General features: G+C 44.4%; 1 protein-coding gene across 6 annotated transcripts in view; it reads right to left on the bottom strand.

Annotated features, from left to right (window-relative positions):
- The window catches only part of TTC7B (tetratricopeptide repeat domain 7B), a 273770-nt gene that overhangs the window by 164182 nt on the left and 92381 nt on the right, over nucleotides 1-17207 (bottom strand). For all 6 annotated transcript variants that reach the window (XM_086709020.1, XM_086709021.1, XM_086709022.1 and 3 more), the window contains one exon: nucleotides 116-194. In XM_086709020.1, coding sequence (XP_086565146.1) covers nucleotides 116-194 — 79 coding nt within the window. The remainder of the gene's footprint in view (nucleotides 1-115; nucleotides 195-17207) is intronic.

The raw sequence follows: 17207 nt of genomic DNA, 5'->3' as shown, positions 1-17207 counted from the left end.
AAGCTCATATATCTATGACAGAGGGGCAGAGGGACAGAGGGAGGGGAAGGGAGGCAAGGAGTGAGAACACCTGAAGTGCCCTTCTGGCCTCAATCAAGTTATCCATCACACTCACCATTCGCAGGTTTTGAGTTGTTCTTGTTTCTACTGCTCTGAGGATCTCTCTAAATCTCCCGACTCCTCTTGTCAAGTTCCTGTGTGCACACAGAATTTGACAGGGTTTCCATCTGGCGCGCATTAATATTAAATATTTTATACACATATTTCAATGCATTTTGTCTACATAAAAGCTGTTGGCTAGATTTTCAGCAAACAATTATTCTGCACATGTCCATCCATCTTTGTTCAACTCTGAAAAATTTGGCCTGGGATTGGTGGTCTTTTGCGCTTCCACAGTCAGATTTCCTCAAGAAAAAAAAAATTGTGAAAATCAGTTCTAAGGTATAGAAGGAAGAAAGGAAGGAAGGGAAGGAGGGAGGGAGGGAGGGAGGGGGAAGGAAAGGAAAGGAAAGGAAAGGAAAGGAAAGGAAAGGAAAGGAAAGGAAAGGAAAGGAAAGGAAAGGAAAGGAAAGGAAAGGAAAGGAAAGGAAAGGAAAGGAAAGAAGGAGGAAGGGAGGAAGAAAATGTAAGATATCTTGCAAGAGTCTCTCCTCCTCAACCTTACAATGGCTCTGTAGTTTTCCTGCTCTATTGATTGGTGCTGAAATCTATCTTTTCACTTAAAAGGTGGGTGGCAACAGGGTACAGAAATGTCAGCACTGAATGCACTGTGGGTAAAGGCTTCCTGTTACTTGCGATTTTTATGGGCAAGACAAAGGTAACAGGTATGAAAACGGTGGGGTTCCACCAAGCAATCACTCTGCATCTTTGAGGACAGAAATCACTGTCCCCAAAACCCATCAAGCTGGCCTTCCTCCCCCCAACCCTGCACCAACAAGAAAAAGCAAATGGTCAAAGGCCCTTCCCAGAGCAAATGCACGAGGACTGGAACCCGGAGCTGCCTGACTCTGCTCAGAACACATCTCCCCTCCCGGCCCCACACCTCCCAAGACAAACGGACAAATCATTGTTTAGTGACATCCTGGTGCAGATGTCCAGGCCCCTGCCCGCTGTCCTCCCTGAAAGCTGCGCCTGCCCTGCTCAGCTGGGAACACTTCCCATTTACATTGAGTGCTGCCACCACCTATGACATAACTCGGTGATATTTATAACTTGCTCATTAGGACACATCTCATCTTTCCAAAAAGCCGCAGAACGGGTCAGCCGGTACAAACCTGTCAGCCAGCCTCTGCCGGCTGGGACAGATGCTCTAGGTATTTGCCTCTCTTCTTGGGTGACATTTTAAATCATGCAAAGGTATTTAATCAAACTGAATGTGGGGTTTCTGTAGGTTACAAGCACTCACGCGGGCTGTTCCTTTGTATCTTATACACCTACGTGACATCCCAGGACTCTCGTTCACAAGTACAGCCCCGGAACTTTAAGATAATAGTTTACTGGCGTATGTACGTAAATACTCTCGGATTCCTCTCACCCACACGTATCAGATGATACCAGATCAGAAGCTTGATGGTGACATAAAAAGAGAAGCGTGTGCTCAGGACTCTAAGCGGCGCTAAAGAAAATCTAACAGAGGCGTGAATAAAAATTAGGTAATGGGCCCCAGGACATACAATCTCCTCTGCTTCCCCCTTCGTTTGTTTTTATGGGATCTGTGTTCACAGGCAACAAAGTACATTTGCTTTGGACTGAAGCTCAGCTCTCTTAAGTAACGGGGTGGGGGGTGGGGGAGGAAATAGCAACAGCTAAAGAAGGGATGGGTGTGGGCACGGTGGGCTAATTTTGTTCCAGAATCACAGACCAAGCTCCTACTGTGCGCAAAAGGAACGGCAGTTTGAACTGTAGGACGTAAGGGTGGGGCTGAGGGAACACAACGAAAGACCCAGTGTGTAAAGGGCTGTTTTTCCAGGGTGGAAATCAGGCCTGAAAGTAGCATCAAATCTGAATATGATGAGCCAGGGAAGGCTGCAAGATAGGCACTGGTCATTCAGAATGTCTCCCGCGCCCTGCTGGCAAAAGGAGACACTTATCCAGTTACAGACCCACAGAATTTTCCAGCTAGACACGATCCAACGCAACCTAGTCCATTATGACACAGAAGTGAAATGGCTCGCTCGGGTTCACAAACCCAGTGAGAGAAGGAGCTGGAAGCTTTCTCCTGGGTTCTATCACCTTTCTGGGCAAAAGAAATGTCAGCTCTGAAAGCGAAGTGAGGCTCTAGAAGAAAGAACAGAGTACGAATAAGAGAGCTCAGGTCTCTGTTTTGTAACATTTATATGCAAATCACTTCATATATATATAATACAGATTTTACCCGTTCCAGTGACCACAGCTAATGAGCTACTGCTAGGAAGTGGTTCACGATCCAAAAGAAAATGCCTCAGCCCAGGTGAAGCCTTCTGGAGGGTACTGCCTTGGCTGCCTTAAAAGAGAAAGGATGGCTGGAGAAACTCAACTACCCTCTGAGGGCCAGGAGGCTCTCCCGCGCGGGACCGAGGCCCCCTGCTGGATGACTGGAGGAAGTGTCTGGGCCTCAGGGGTGCGGCACAGGAGGGGGCTGATCAGCCTCTGGGTGCTTGTTCCCAAGGTACCCACGCTGCCTCTGAAGCAAACAGTTTTTCTCAACTGTTTGCACGGTATTTCTGGCGGGAGCTTTTCAGAATCGAATTGTTCCTCAAGCTCTGGGATCCTGCTTGTAAACAAAGGATCCACAGTGACCCCCGAAGGCCTCACCCCCGCCGTGCCAATCAAACGAATGTGGCACCATCCACATGTGGGTGTCCGGCCACAGACCAGGCTGACAGCAGGAAGAAGGGGCTGGAGGTGAAAGATTTTAAATAGCAGAAGAGGAAGAAAGTTTCCCAGATGCAGAAACATCTCCTTCTCAGCAACTCCTATACCATTCATACATTTTTTTTTTTAGGCACATAATTTTATTCAACCAATCATTTCCAACCGTTGCCATGACAGCAGGAAAAAAAATTAAGCTAGATGGATGATCATGACAGAAAGGAACAAAAAGGGGAAATTAACTTATAAGAATTATAGCCTAAATGCTATGAAATACTCCATTTTGAGGGAAATAAAAGCCACAGGATTGCCTTCATGTCTCTAAACTATTAGTTTATTCTTCAAATGTTGAGATCATTAAATATCTAGAATGAATTGTTGCTTATAAACTCCACTCCAAAACGAAGACAAGGGAGGCCAGGACGTTCCTTGGTTTTGAGGGTTTCCACAGACCCTTCACATTAGGTCACTGATTCCATTTCAACACCCTTGACTGAGAGAGCACAATGATGTCAGAATTCATTATGGCAAACTAGACTCAAAATGAATGTTCCTGCCAGCCTGTGAGCAGCGGGCACTTTGGCAAGCTGTCAGAACTTGGGGTTCACCTCCCGCATCTTGCTTGGGTAAGCTTCCTGAGCTGGGCGCGTCTCCCTCCATGTGGAAAGGTTCCCAACAGCTCAGCTATCACCAAGGAGAAGGGGCCTGGGCGTCCCTTGAGCCCCAGCTGGTTGTCCAGTGTGACGAGCAGGCACAACCCTGCCTTCCCTTGCCAACATCCCTGTGTGCCCCCAACCCTGTGGGGAGAGCTTGGGTCAGTCCCACCGCCTTGCTCGTGTTCAAACCCAGGCAACCTACTGCTCTGTCTTGGCAGGACAGCCCGCCCACTTTCCCAGGGACGCGTTCTGTTCCTGGTGACCTACTTGCACTCCTTCTTCCCTCCTCCTTTCTCCATCTGGTTTCAGATGGGAGGAACCTCCCAGGTCTCGTCTGCTGGCCCTTAGGTCAGGGCAAAAGCATGACTTCCTGAGGACACCGAGGGAGGCGGCCCCGCCAGCACTTGGCCTCCCTCTGGACCCCGCGGGCCCTGCGGCAGCCATTTGAAGGCTGGTCTCTGAAATTTACACCCTGCCACGTTCAAGTCCACGGCCGCGCCTATTTCACGACTCTGAGCCACATTCAGAGCTCTTTGACACGGCCACCTGTGCCTCTGTGCCACGAAACCAAGGAGCAGCTGCATTGGGAAGGAAGCCAGAGCTCCAGAATCAAAATCAAAATGGGAAACCAGGGCTGGGAGAAACTCGGAGACGTTCAGAACCGTTACACCTCGTGATAGGTGGCTCCTTCAACAGCAAGCTCAATACACCTTTTTCGTTATTATTTCTCCTTTCGTTTCTCGGGACCAGCGTGGGTGGGATGGGGCAGTTCTTCCCCTAACTTGTCCTTCCAGATTATTTTCTGACCTCAGAGTCTGGCCCAAGCCACCAACACTCTTCGATTCAACTATCCATTATCACGGTCATGCAAACCCAAAGTTCTGGGGTGAATAAAATACTTTTTATGCTGTTTGTCAAACTCCTGGATGATAAGGAAAAAGTGCTCCTGCTAGAGTAAGTTCAATATTTTTTCTCCTCTGTGGTTAAGAAATTTATAACCAAAGATCAATTACAGAACAAGTCAAGCTAGTAGATCTCTCAGAACTAAGAAGTCGTTGGCTTTTCCCAGGTCTTTTCTTACCAACTAGCACCCCTGAGGCTCTTCAGCAGTAGGGTCATTTCAACAGTCACTGAGTGCATTGTTCTTCAGGTTCCAGGCTCATCCCTGAAGATACACTGGCGAGCAAGGGACACCATCCCACCCCAGGGAGCTCAGAGGGCTTCACACACCCCATAAGAACGTAATAAGCATCTTGAGGACCAAGATCTGTGTTCTGTTGACCGACATACCCCAAGCCCCTCAAACAGAGTCTGGCATACAGCAAGTGCTCAATAAATACTTGTTGAATGAGGGACGCCTGGGTGGCTCAGTCAGTTAAGCATCCGACGTCGTCTCAGGTCATCATCTCACGGTTCGTGAGTTTGAGCCGCTCGTCGGGCTCTGTGTTGACAGCTTAGAGCCTGGAGCCTGCTTTAGATTCTCTCTCTCTCTCTCTCTCTCTCTCTCTCTCTCTCGCTCTCAAGAATAAATAAACATTAAAAAAAGTTTAAATACTTGTTGAATGAATTTCAGAGCTACTGTAAGTCGAATAAACCAAGATCACAAGGGAATACATTTTCTACCTGCTCCTTGTCCCCTTCTTTCTCGCTGCACTGGGTTGGCAGACAGCACAGCAATGCACTCTCTTAAACGGAATATGTCACAGATGCCCTCGGTGGCATTGCAGCATGGGTGCCTGGGGGAGCAGTGACATACCTGCCTGTCCCAAGTGGCAGAGTGAGGCATGCCTGGCCTGACAGCTTCTAGAGAGCTGCACGGATAAGAAGGATCTTGAAGATTTTTTAAAAACCTTCCAAATATTTCAGGGAAGCTTTCCAGCTCACGTGCCTTTTACACCTGCTCCTCTCTGTCTGAAGTGTTCTAGGAACTGTTAGTCATCCTTCAAGACCCAGGTCAGAGGCCACCTGGGGAGCCTTTTCCTAGGTTCCCTAAGAAAACACAGGCACTGCTTCCTGGGTTCTCCCAACAAGCTCGCTTGTGTTTTGAGCCTAGAGAGCACTCAACACACTGGTTTTCCCATGTATTTCTGTCTGTCTGCCAACCAAAGCGTGATCACCTCGGGAGCAAAGACCGTCTTTGTCCCAACTGCTACACAGAGCCAACCAGGCACCCAGTGACACTTAGGAAGCTGTGTGCCCTCAAAAGAAAGAGTGAGCGCCATCTTGTATTCCAAAATCCCTCTCCCCATCTCCTTGATGAAAAGTCTTCTTGACCACAAATGGGACAACTGAAGCAGACCCTTCTTACACGAGACACACCCCACTGGTACGCTAGACATTGTCAACACAACCCCAGAAGGACGGAAATAAACCAGCCTTCTCTAGATCAATTTCTCTTAGCTCTCAGGCTTAAGAATTGCTTCCTCTTCATTTATACAACCTTAGGATCATCTATTTGGAAAAAGTCTGAAATCAAAACCAGATATCCAGATCGGGAAAGTGTGAGAAGAAAAAGACACCCTTCGCAGTCCAAAAGGGCACTTCTGGCCGGCTGTCAGGGAGCTGCTTTTTGTCCCAGAATGGACTTCAGCTTCTCCCTCTGTACACGCTCTTCGCCTCGTATCCAATGACATGCATTTGTGAAGACAGATGGCTTGCTGTAGTCAGAGGCCAGGGATCAAACCCACAACCTTGGCCTGGTTAGCAAAGGACTCTGTCTGATCAACGGAGCAGGCCAGCTGCAGCCTAGATATAGTGGTGGAGGGTGTGACAGCCATCCACGCTGGGAGGCGATCAAGCAGGCGAAGCTTCCGGAAGTCTCGCTGCAAACCTAATGAGAGTTGTACTAGGCTTAACAACATTTTTTCTGACTACCTCAGCAACTGAGGCTTCCCCGTGACAAAAGCAGAGTCAATCAGGCGTTTCGGTTAGCCGGCCAGGCAGCAGGCAGCACGCGGAGCAGGCTCTGTGTATCAGACAGCGTCTCAGGCAGCGGAGGGACAAGTCCAGTGAGGCAGGCAGGGCTGTCGCGGAGCCGGGACAGGACATGCACACTTCCAGCGTGGTGTGCTAGAGGCCCCCAGATGCAAGCTGGACTCGGGCAAAACAACGGCACCCTTCCCCCAGTAACCTCTTCCCTGACACTCGCCCGGACCCCTGGCCTCTGAGGAAACACGGAATACGGAGAGGCTTGCTTCCTCTCACGTTCTCCTCCAACTTTGGGGAATGGGTCAAAGGCTATCAATCCTCATTCCAACAATATCTACTGAATGCCTATGGGCACCAGGAAAGGGGCACAGGGGTGCAATTGTGAGCCAGCCAATACACGTGCATCCTCGTGAGCTGTGGTGTGACCATGGTCACCTTCGCCCCGAACCCCAGCGGTATCCAACACAGAGCAGGACTCCTCAGTCTAATGCTACCTGCACCAAAAGAACCAGAACTTATCTAACACGTGAGGCCGGCCCTCCCATATGCTCACCTGGAAATCCACATACTTACATATATACTGACACCTAGACCAAACAGAACATGGGTCCTAGAGCCACATGGTAAGGGCTCAAGCCCCAGCTTCATACTCACTCATTGTTGACCTTGGGCAAGAGCCTGTGCCTCCGCTTCCTCATCCGTAAAATGGGGATAACAAATGTAGCCCCCTCCCCCCCCACAGACTGGTTCTAGGAATTAAATGAGTTAATACACATGGCAAGTGCTTTTAAATGTTTACCGTTATTACTACTATTTCCTCACAACTCTGTCGTTGCTCTAAATAGTTTTGGAATTCTGGAAACTACCTCCCAGTCAACTTACAGAACATGAAAGTCTGTTTTACCGCTTTGGAGACATTTCACTTTGAAGCAAAAAAAAAAAAAAAAAAAAAAGTTATTCCTGGTTTGGATCCACTCATTCACTTTGTTATTTACTGAAAACCTACCATGCCCTCAAAGACAAAAGACAACAACCCATGTCAAGGGAGGGTAACAGAAGCTCCTTCTCCGGGGCTCTGTAATCACTCTCCCAGGAAATGATGGTGAGATCTCCCCAAGTGTGCTGGTGCCTACAGGGAGGAGTGCAGAGTCCCCACCGAAGCTGTAGGGGACGGTCAGGGACAAATGCAACACTGAGAAGCAGAGGCACTGAGGGAGGTGAACTGAATCCTTCTCGTGCTGTCTCAGTTAAAACAGCCAACTTACAGAGATTGCTCTGAATCAATTGATGAGGGCCAGGCCAAACTCAAAAAGGTTAACCTGGGAGGCTGAACCACTAACTGTCTCACAAGTACTTTTGACCTCCTGCTCACCCAGCCGATTGTGCTACGGAGAAGGAAAAAGGCGGGGAAGACATCAAGGGGAGGACAGTCCTTCCAAATGTACTGCAATACTTGAGCTAAAAGTTAAGAACAAGGATCAGAGTGCAAAACTCATTTCCATTTCAATTAGCGGAAAACAGAACTGCAGTTCCAGAACAACGTCTGGGGACAATATTTTAAAAGCTATGACAAGTGGGAAAAAAATCCAAGGGACTCAGTTAAAAAGAAAAAAAAAAAAAGATCTTTAAATGTACAGGGTCACGGGTCCAAACGCCTTCAGGAGCCAAGCAAGCAGCCACATGGGTGCGGCAGCAGCTGGGGGTGGTGCTGGGGCCCCAGGCCTGCCTAAGGTGTAGAGTTCAAAACCAGGCCAGATACACTCCATGTGGGGAAGGCCGGGGGGGGGGGGGGGGGAGGGGGAGCTCCGCCATTAAATTGGCAAGAGAGCCTCCAGTATTTTTCTTGGGGAAATAAAGCAGTATATCTCAGCTCGAGGCAGCGTGGTGCCGTTTGGGATTCGCAGACATTCCCGTGAGTCATGCCAGATAACTTGCTTGGGTCTGGGAGAGGCTAATAAGCTGGGGACAGAAAAGAAGAAAAGGGCAAAGGTTGCGAGTGATCATGAGCAGAAGAGGAGGAAGGGAGAATGGAATGTGAGACATCTGGAAACACAGCGAAGGGAAAACAATACCAGATGCTAGGCACGCACCGCGAAGGGTAAGAATGTGGGCAACTGGCTTTATCTTGCTGTGCCTGTTTCCTCGTCTAGAAAATGGGACTATCTTCCCTCCAAACACCGGAGTAAGATGACACCTGTACAGCTCCTGACCCAGTGCTCAGAACCATGTGAACTCCCCCCATTCTCCAACCATCCACTGCCTCCCACCATCTATCATCTGGCTCTCCGCTCCACGTGTCAACATTGACTGGGCCAGAGCCAAAAGCAGCCGCTGCTATGTCCGTGTACCTTTGGTTTAGCAGAAAACAGAGGAAAATCAGGACCAGCTTCTATTATATACTATGTCAAAATGTTCTTCTCAACCAACCAACAAGTATTTATTTAGCACCTTCTGTAGTTTTACAGAACTTTTGCATGAGGAAACAAAGGCTCAGGAAATTACGTAACATCGTACAGCCCACGGACAGAAGAGCCAGCATTTGAACTCAGGCTCAATCTGATTCTGGTGCGAAAGCTGAAGACCATCCCCCGTCGTGCAGAAGCCCGCAGACAACCTGGAAACCGTGACCGCTTCGTGTGACGCAGAAACAGAGGCAGAAGAGAGGCCAGAAAGGTTGGGAGCAGCGAGGGTCCAAGTCTCCACCTGAATACACTGGTTTCTAAAGAAGGGATGGGATTGGAGGCCCCTCCCCTGGGGGCGGAGGACAAAGGAACCTCGGGGAATTTCTGCTGAGTGGTCTGGGCAGAAACACAACTCTGAAGTAAGACGGTATCAGAGAGACTAACACTGACCAAAGGACAACAACACAGAGACGGGTCTCTCCCCAGTCGTCAGGACAAGCTTATAATTAAATTCTTTCATCATACAGTGACTCGTTTATTTGGCCTTCCCATTCACAACCAGTCGCCTAAGATGGTGAGCTCAACTGTACCTTTGGACCATCTATAGAAAAAAAAAAAAAGCTTTGCTAAGCACACGAGCAGGACAGGACAAGCGTGATCTGTGAGGAGCATATTTAATTGTCTTGGGGGAATAAGCTATTTTCAAGCCCCTCGAAGCCATTCAGAAGTGTATTAATAAACCACTGACAAGGTAATTAAAAGATATTTCACTGCCTCATCAAGAAAGCCCCTCTAAGACTTTCGGCTCCTTCAGGACAGAGACTGGGTCCTCGTGTGCTCACAGGATACGACCCAGCTGCATACCTGCTACTCACAGAGCTGCTGTCAGGATTACGTGAGGTTAACAGTCATCGATGAGTAAATGTGAACCACCATCATTATCTTCTTCTGAGGCAACACCAACTGGTTCCATGCCATCTCCCAACCCATTATTCCAGATGGTTCTCCCACCAACCTACTGAGGCATGTAGGACTTCATTACCTTCAACTGACAGAGAGGGAGACCGAGTCCCTGAGAGAGAAAGGGAGAGGCCCGCCCAGCAGCTCCATCAGTGAGTGGCCCCTGGCTTCCCAGTACAGGGATCCCTCCCCTGCTCTCTGCTGGGCACTGTTCTATCTCATCTTTCACTGCCCACCCTCCCCCATTCTTTGTTAACTTTTATTGTATGAAATATAGAGCAGACAGCCAAATAAAACAAATAAATCTCCTGGGGAATTCTTAGGAGGCAAACACCCTTATAACTACCACTCAGGTTTGAAAAAAGACCACTGTCAGGGAGGAGAGCCTGGGAGACTCCGTCGGTTGGGCATCCTACTCTTCATCTCGGCTCAGGTTGTGATCCCGGAGATCGTGGGATCGAGCCCTGCATCAGGCTCTGCAAAAAGCCTGCAGCCTGTTTAGGATTTTTTTTTTTTTTTCTCTCTCTCTTTCTATTTCCCTCTGTGTTTCCCCCTGCTTGTGCACGCATGCTCTCTAAAAAAAAAAAAAAAAAAAAAAAAAAAAAAAAAAAAAAAAAAAGACCATTGTCAAACACCCTATCCCAATTAACAGGCTCCTCCCTCCACCCAAAAGTACCTGCTACCCTGACTTTTAGAATAATCGCCTCATTCCATTTCCTTATGGCTTACTCCCTCAAGTATACATACCTACACTACAGTTCAGTCTTGCCCACTTTTCTCCTTACTCGAGGAGTCTTTAAAATCTCTTAATCTGTAGGTGCCCTTTCTACCTCCTTCTTTTCCTTAGAATTTATCTATTAAAGAATCTGAACTGTTTGCCCCATCGAATTTCTCCTTAGCTGGAAAACTGCACAGTTTCATACTTTTTTCTGTTCTCTGTATTTCTTAAACTTGGTAGTTGGAATTCAAGACTTGACCTATTCAAGTTCAATCCCTTTGCTCAAGATTTTGCCAGTGGTGTACCCCTCTATCAGGAGGCACATCATTTCTGGCTGTCACTTTTTTTTTTTTTTTTTTTTTTTTTTGGTGTTAGCAGCCCTTAGATACATGAATTCACTGGGAGGTACAAAATGGTGATATTCTAAGTCTCTCTTTGCATTTTCATTCATTAGCTGGAATAATCTTATAGGAAGGTGTTTCCTTTCATCTAATATTCGGTTTTCCAGTGCTTTTTATTTACTTTGTTGATACCGATTTAGAACTCATGAATTTAAACATATTTGATGAGTCTCTTGCAATTTTTATCCTTCTTGAAATTCAAATTGTCCCATATTTGGCCTGAATTCTTTAAACATGATCCTAGAAATCTTTTGAGTTTCCTTGCTATCTGGTATGTAAAGATGTTCCAAACTCACCCTATTCATTTCTTATCCCAGAACTGGAATGATTTCTTTTATTGGTAAATGATACTTCAAGATCACAATCATGCACTAGGGATGTTCATTGCTACTGGGTCAGTCACTGAGTCAGACCTCTCTCCCTCTCTCCCTTCCTCTCTCCCTCCCTCTCTCTCTCACGCACACACGTGTATATATGTATATATATACACACATGCACACACATGTACATATGCAGACACACACTACCTCATGGTTTCAATCATTTCCAATTTAATCATTCAGGACTGACACAGTTTGTTCTTGATTTCCTCCATTTTAAATCTGTTTTGCCCCTCTCCCACACCAAGAAATCTGGTTCTCAAGGACACAGGGGATAATAGATAGAACATTCCATAAGTATTCATTTGCTTTATTCCATGTCACATAAAAGTGTTTTGGAGTAGCAATACTAATAATACCACCATCATTATGGTTACTGAAATATTAAAAATTTATTTTCTGCATGTGCTATCAGCGTTCTCTTTCCATTTTAAAATTTGTGATTGTACTCTATCTGTTATGAGACACACAAAGAAACAGAAAAGCCTGACCTATGGCCAGAAAAAAAGAGAAATCAATATAAACTCACTCCAAATGGATCCACATGTTGGATTTAGCAAAGACTTCAAAGAAGCTATTATAAGTACAATCAAAGAATTAACAGAAACCATATACAAAGATGTTTTTTTAAGATCAGTCGATTCAGAAACAGGGAATCTCAATAGTGAAACAGAAATGATAGAAATTAACTAAATGAAGATTTTTAGAATTAAAAAGTATAAGTACAATGAAAAATTCCCTGAACGGAATTTGGCTGTTTTGAGATGGCAGAAAAAGCACAAGCTTAAAGATAAATGAATAAAAATTGTCCAGTCCAAAGAACAGAGAGAAAAAGTACTTTAGAAAAACAAACATGTAATTGTAAGCCTGCCGAAAGCAAGAAAAAAAAAAAATCTTGAAAGTAACAACCAAATTAATCACCTACAGGGGAACAACCATACTATTCCCATCAGAGGAGTAGATACACTCTAGGTACGGAAAGAAAAGAAACTATCACCAAGAATTCTATCTATAGTAAAACTGTCACCCAGAAATGAAGGCCAATAATGACATTCCCAGATAAACAAAGAGTGAGGGAATAATCAGCTAGGGAATTCTCACACCCAATGCAAAAGTTTAAAGGAAGTCCAGACTACAAGGAAATGACAACAGAAGGCAATTTGAATCCACAGGACAAAAATCAGTAAGAGTACCAGGAATGTAAATATAGGGGTAAATATAAAATATTGTATGAATACATTTTTAAATCATTTTAAACTCCTATAAAAAATAAGATTGTATAAGGGAATACTTATTTTCTGCACTGTTGTGTTTATAACATATAGAGACATTAATAGCACAAAGAAGGGAGGAAATGAAGCTATATTAGAGTCAAGTTGTAGATTTTAGTAAAATTGAGTCAGCGTTAATCTGAAGTAGACTATGATCATTTAAGACCTACATTGTAATTCATAAAAAATCAACAGAAGAGTTAAGATGTAATACTAAAAAGTATTTGCTTAACACAAAAGAAAGTGATAGGGAGAAACAAAGAATCAAAAAAGATGCCAGACATACAGATAAAAAGCAAGATGCAGACATGAATCGAATCACATCAACAGTTACATTAAATGGGAATTGAATCAAAAGGCAAAAATGTTTATACTAAATTAAAAAAGCAAGATCCAACTACATGCTACCTACAAGAAATATATACAAGTAGTACTTTACTCCAAAGACACAAACAGGTTGAAAATAAAAGGATAAAAAAGATACACTATGTAAACAGTAACTACAAGACAGCTAGTATGGTTATACTGATATCACATAAGACAGTCTGTAAGTGAGGAAACATTACCAGAGACAAAGAGGCATTTATAAAGAACCTACAGCTAACATGTTATGGTGAAAGACCGAATGCTTACTTCTTAAGATCAGGCAGGAGTAAGATAAAGATGTCTCCTCTTATCACTTCTCCTCAGCTTTGTTTTGGAAGTTCTTGACAAGGCAACAAGGTAACAAATGGAAGTCAAAGGCATACGGTTTGGAAAGGAGGAAGTGGGCGCCTGGGTGGCGCAGTCGGTTAAGTGTCCGACTTCAGCCAGGTCACGATCTCACCGTCTGTGAGTTCGAGCCCCGCGTCGGGCTCTGGGCTGATGGCTCAGAGCCTGGAGCCTGTTTCTGATTCTGTGTCTCCCTCTCTCTCTGCCCCTCCCCGGTTCATGCTCTGTCTCTCTCTGTCCCAAAAATAAATAAACGTTGAAAAAAAAAAAATTAAAAAAAAAAAAAAAAAAAAAGAAAGGAGGAAGTAAAACTGCTTTTATTCACTGACGATGTGATCCCGCGTATAAAAATTCTAAGGAATCTATTAAAAAATTTACCACAACTAATTAGTAAGTTTGGCAACATCACAAGAAACGATACTGAAATACAACAATATAGCAACAGTATATCTATATGATAGCAAAGAATAATCTGAAAGTGAAATTAAGAAAATAGTTCCTCAGGAGGCCTGGGTGGCTCAGTTGGTTAAGTGTCCGACTTCGGCGCAGGTCATGATCTCACGGTTCATGGGTCTGTGCCCCGCATCAGGCTCTGTGCTGACACATAAGAGCCTGCAGCTGCTTCAGATTCTGTGTCTCCCTCTCTCTCTGCCCCTCCCCCACTTGCATTTGGTCTCTCTCCAAAATAAACATTAAAAAAAATTTTTTTAAGAAAATAATAATTCCATTCACAATAGCATAAAAATTAATAAAATAATTAGAAACAACAATAAATGCTTAACTTGCACAATAAAAGCCACAAAAAATTTTTGAGAGAAATTAAAGAAAATCTAAATAAATGAAGAGATCCTGGATTGGGAGATTCACTATTACTTTTATGGCAATACTCCCTCAATTGATCTAGAGATTCACTGCCAACCTTATCAAAATCCTGGCAGGCTTTTTTTGTAGAAATTGACAAGCTGATTCTAAAATTTATATGGAAATGTCAAGGACTGAGAATAGCCAAAATAATTTTGAAAAAGAACAAAGTTAGAGAACTCACACTATCTAATTTCAAAACTTGCTATGAAGCTACATATTCAAGACAGTGTGGTATTGGCTTACGGACAGACATATAAATCAATGCAACAAAACAGAGATTCCAGAAATAAACCTTTAGATTTATGTTCAGTTAACTAATTTTTTTACAAAAGTGTCAAGGCAATTTAGTGGGAAAAGAGACTTTTCAACAAATGATGGTTGGACAACTGGATATCTAGACACAAAAAAACTTTTTTACTCAGACCCTTACCTCACACCATACACAAATATTAAAGCAGATTACAGACCTACATGTAAAAGCTAAAACTAGAAATTTTCTGGAATAAAACATAGGAGAAAATCTGTAGTCTTAGATTAGGCAAAATTTTCTTTCAATGTTTATTTATTTTTGGGACAGAGAGAGACAGAGCATGAACAGGGGAGGGGCAGAGAGAGAGGGAGACACAGAATCGGAAACAGGCTCCAGGCTCTGAGCCATCAGCCCAGAGCCTGACGCGGGGCTCGAACTCACGGACCGCGAGATCGTGACCTGGCTGAAGTCGGACGCTTAACCGACTGCGCCACCCAGGCGCCCCAAAATTTTCTAAGATAAGACACCAAAGGATGACCCATAAAAAGAAAAATTGGACTCCATCAAAATCAACTTTTCTCTTTAAATGACCTCATTAAAAAAAATTAATACAAGCCACAGACAGGCAGAAAATACGTGCAAAGTATATACCTGATAAAAGACTTGCATCAAGAATATATAAAGAACTCCTACAACTTGATAATAAGAGAACACAGTAGAAAACCAGGCAAAAGATCTGAATAGATATTTCATACAGAAGATATAAGGACAGCTAAGAGGCACACAAAAACTGCTGAACCTCATTAATCATTAGGGAAATACACATTAAAATCACAATGAGATACCACTACAAACCCACTAGACTGGCTTTAATTTGAAAACTGACAACACTAAGTGTCAAAGAGGATGAAAAGAAGTTGGAACGCTCCCACGTTGCTGGCAGGAATGTAAAATGGCACAACCACTTTGGAAAACAGCTTGGCAGTTTCTTAAAAAGTTAAACACAAACTTATATGACCCATCAATTCCACTCCCATGAATCCATCCAAGGGCAATGAAAACATGTCTACAGAAAGATTTGTACATGAATGTTCATAGCAGTATTACTCATAACAGTTAAAAAGTGCAAGCAATCCAAACGTTCATCAATTGGTAAATGAATACACAAAAGATAGCACAGCCACGTGATGCAATAACTATTTAGCAATAAAAAGCAATGACCTACTGAGACTTGCTACAATGTGGGTGCACATAAAAACCATGCAAAGTGAAAGAGGCAAGACACAAAGGACTCCATATTCTATGATTTCCTTTCTGTGAAATGTTTAGAAAAGGCAAATCCATAGAGCCAGAGAACAGATCAGCGGTTGCCCAGGGCTAAGGGTGGGAATGGAAACAAATACGCATGAAGAACTTTTTAGGGTGATGGAAATGTTCTAAAGGTGCCATGTGCCGATGACTGCACCACTGTAAAAATTTACTCAAAGCAATTAAACTGCAAATTTACAACAGGTGAGTTTTTGATATATATCTATAAAACCTAAATAAAGCTGCTAAAAAACAGCAGCTTGCTTTATGATAACTCTTGGCTATCTCCCTCTCCCCCAACGTTTACCTTTTCAGTCTTTTGTCTCTTGTGTCACTTCTTGGTCAACTTCCATTCCACGCTCTGCAGTTTCCCCTCATTGTGGGGCCCAGTCCCGGCAAAGAGCCCATTGGTCCATTTTCAAGTCTTCAGAGGGGCCACACTGCTCCAGCCCCTTAGACCTTACTCGGCAAAACCCTCTCATTTTTAACCGCTGATCCCAACTGGCCTGCCAAGCTGTCCAGCCAACTCTTGTTGGCTATTTTAAAGTCTCTTACTCTCAGGTCCATCAGATGCCCCATCGCTTCCTTCTGCATTCTCCTACACAAATGCAAGTAACATGCTAGTCCATAGCTGTCGGGAGTTGTCACATCAGCTTGTACCTTGGTGTTCACGAGTATACCTTGGCATCTGGTTCTGTTATAAATGTTGTTTTGGGTTTGCTGCCTGGTTACGGTATCTTTAAAAAAAATGTTTTTTAATATTTATTTATTTTTAAGAGAGAGATGGACAAGGTGCAAGTGGGAGAGGGGCAGAGAGAGAAGGAGACACAGAATCGGAAGCAGGCTCCAGGCTCTGAGCTGTCAGCACAGAGCCTGACGTGGGCCTCAAACTCAGGAACCATGTGATCATGACCTGAGCTGAAGTCAGACGTTCAACCCACTGAGCCACCCGGGAGCCCCTACTGTGTCTTTTTTACGTGGATATGTGAGAAGATCCAAAAGCCATGCGGCCCCTGTTGTCATCACTTTCCCAGATTTCTTAGCTGCCAATCGTACCTTTCTCTCTAGGAAGCTGACAAATCCTTCAGTCTGTGGAGCTGATCAAACCTTGGTATAGAGCTTACTATGTGCCAGACACTGTTCAAGCACATTATCGTTACTGAACCCACTTAATCTGCTTAAACGACACATGAATTAGCACTATTATTATCCCCAATTTACAAATAGGGAAACTGAAACAGAGAGGTCAAGAAACTTGCCAAGATCACAGTGCTGGTGAATGTCTCTATAAAATCTAGAGTCAGTGCTCTTTAACCACTAGACAATGCTGCCTCCAATGAGCGTATGAAATGTATCTGGCCTGATAGATCTAGCATTCACCTGTGACTAACACCCCTGTCCCCCAAGTCCTCCCTAAGATGGGAAACTGTAACCCCTCCTTCAAAGACCAAGTTCAAATGTCAATTCTTCTAAGAAACTGGATGAGCTCACATAGGGAGGTGGCTGCT

Source organism: Puma concolor, chromosome B3 (genome assembly GCF_028749965.1).
Source record: "Puma concolor isolate L17-30 chromosome B3, mPumCon1.1.hap2, whole genome shotgun sequence".
In the NCBI taxonomy this organism is placed as follows: domain Eukaryota; kingdom Metazoa; phylum Chordata; class Mammalia; order Carnivora; family Felidae; genus Puma; species Puma concolor.
Note: the sequence above shows the minus strand (reverse complement) of the source record. Positions and strands in the feature narration are given on the sequence as shown.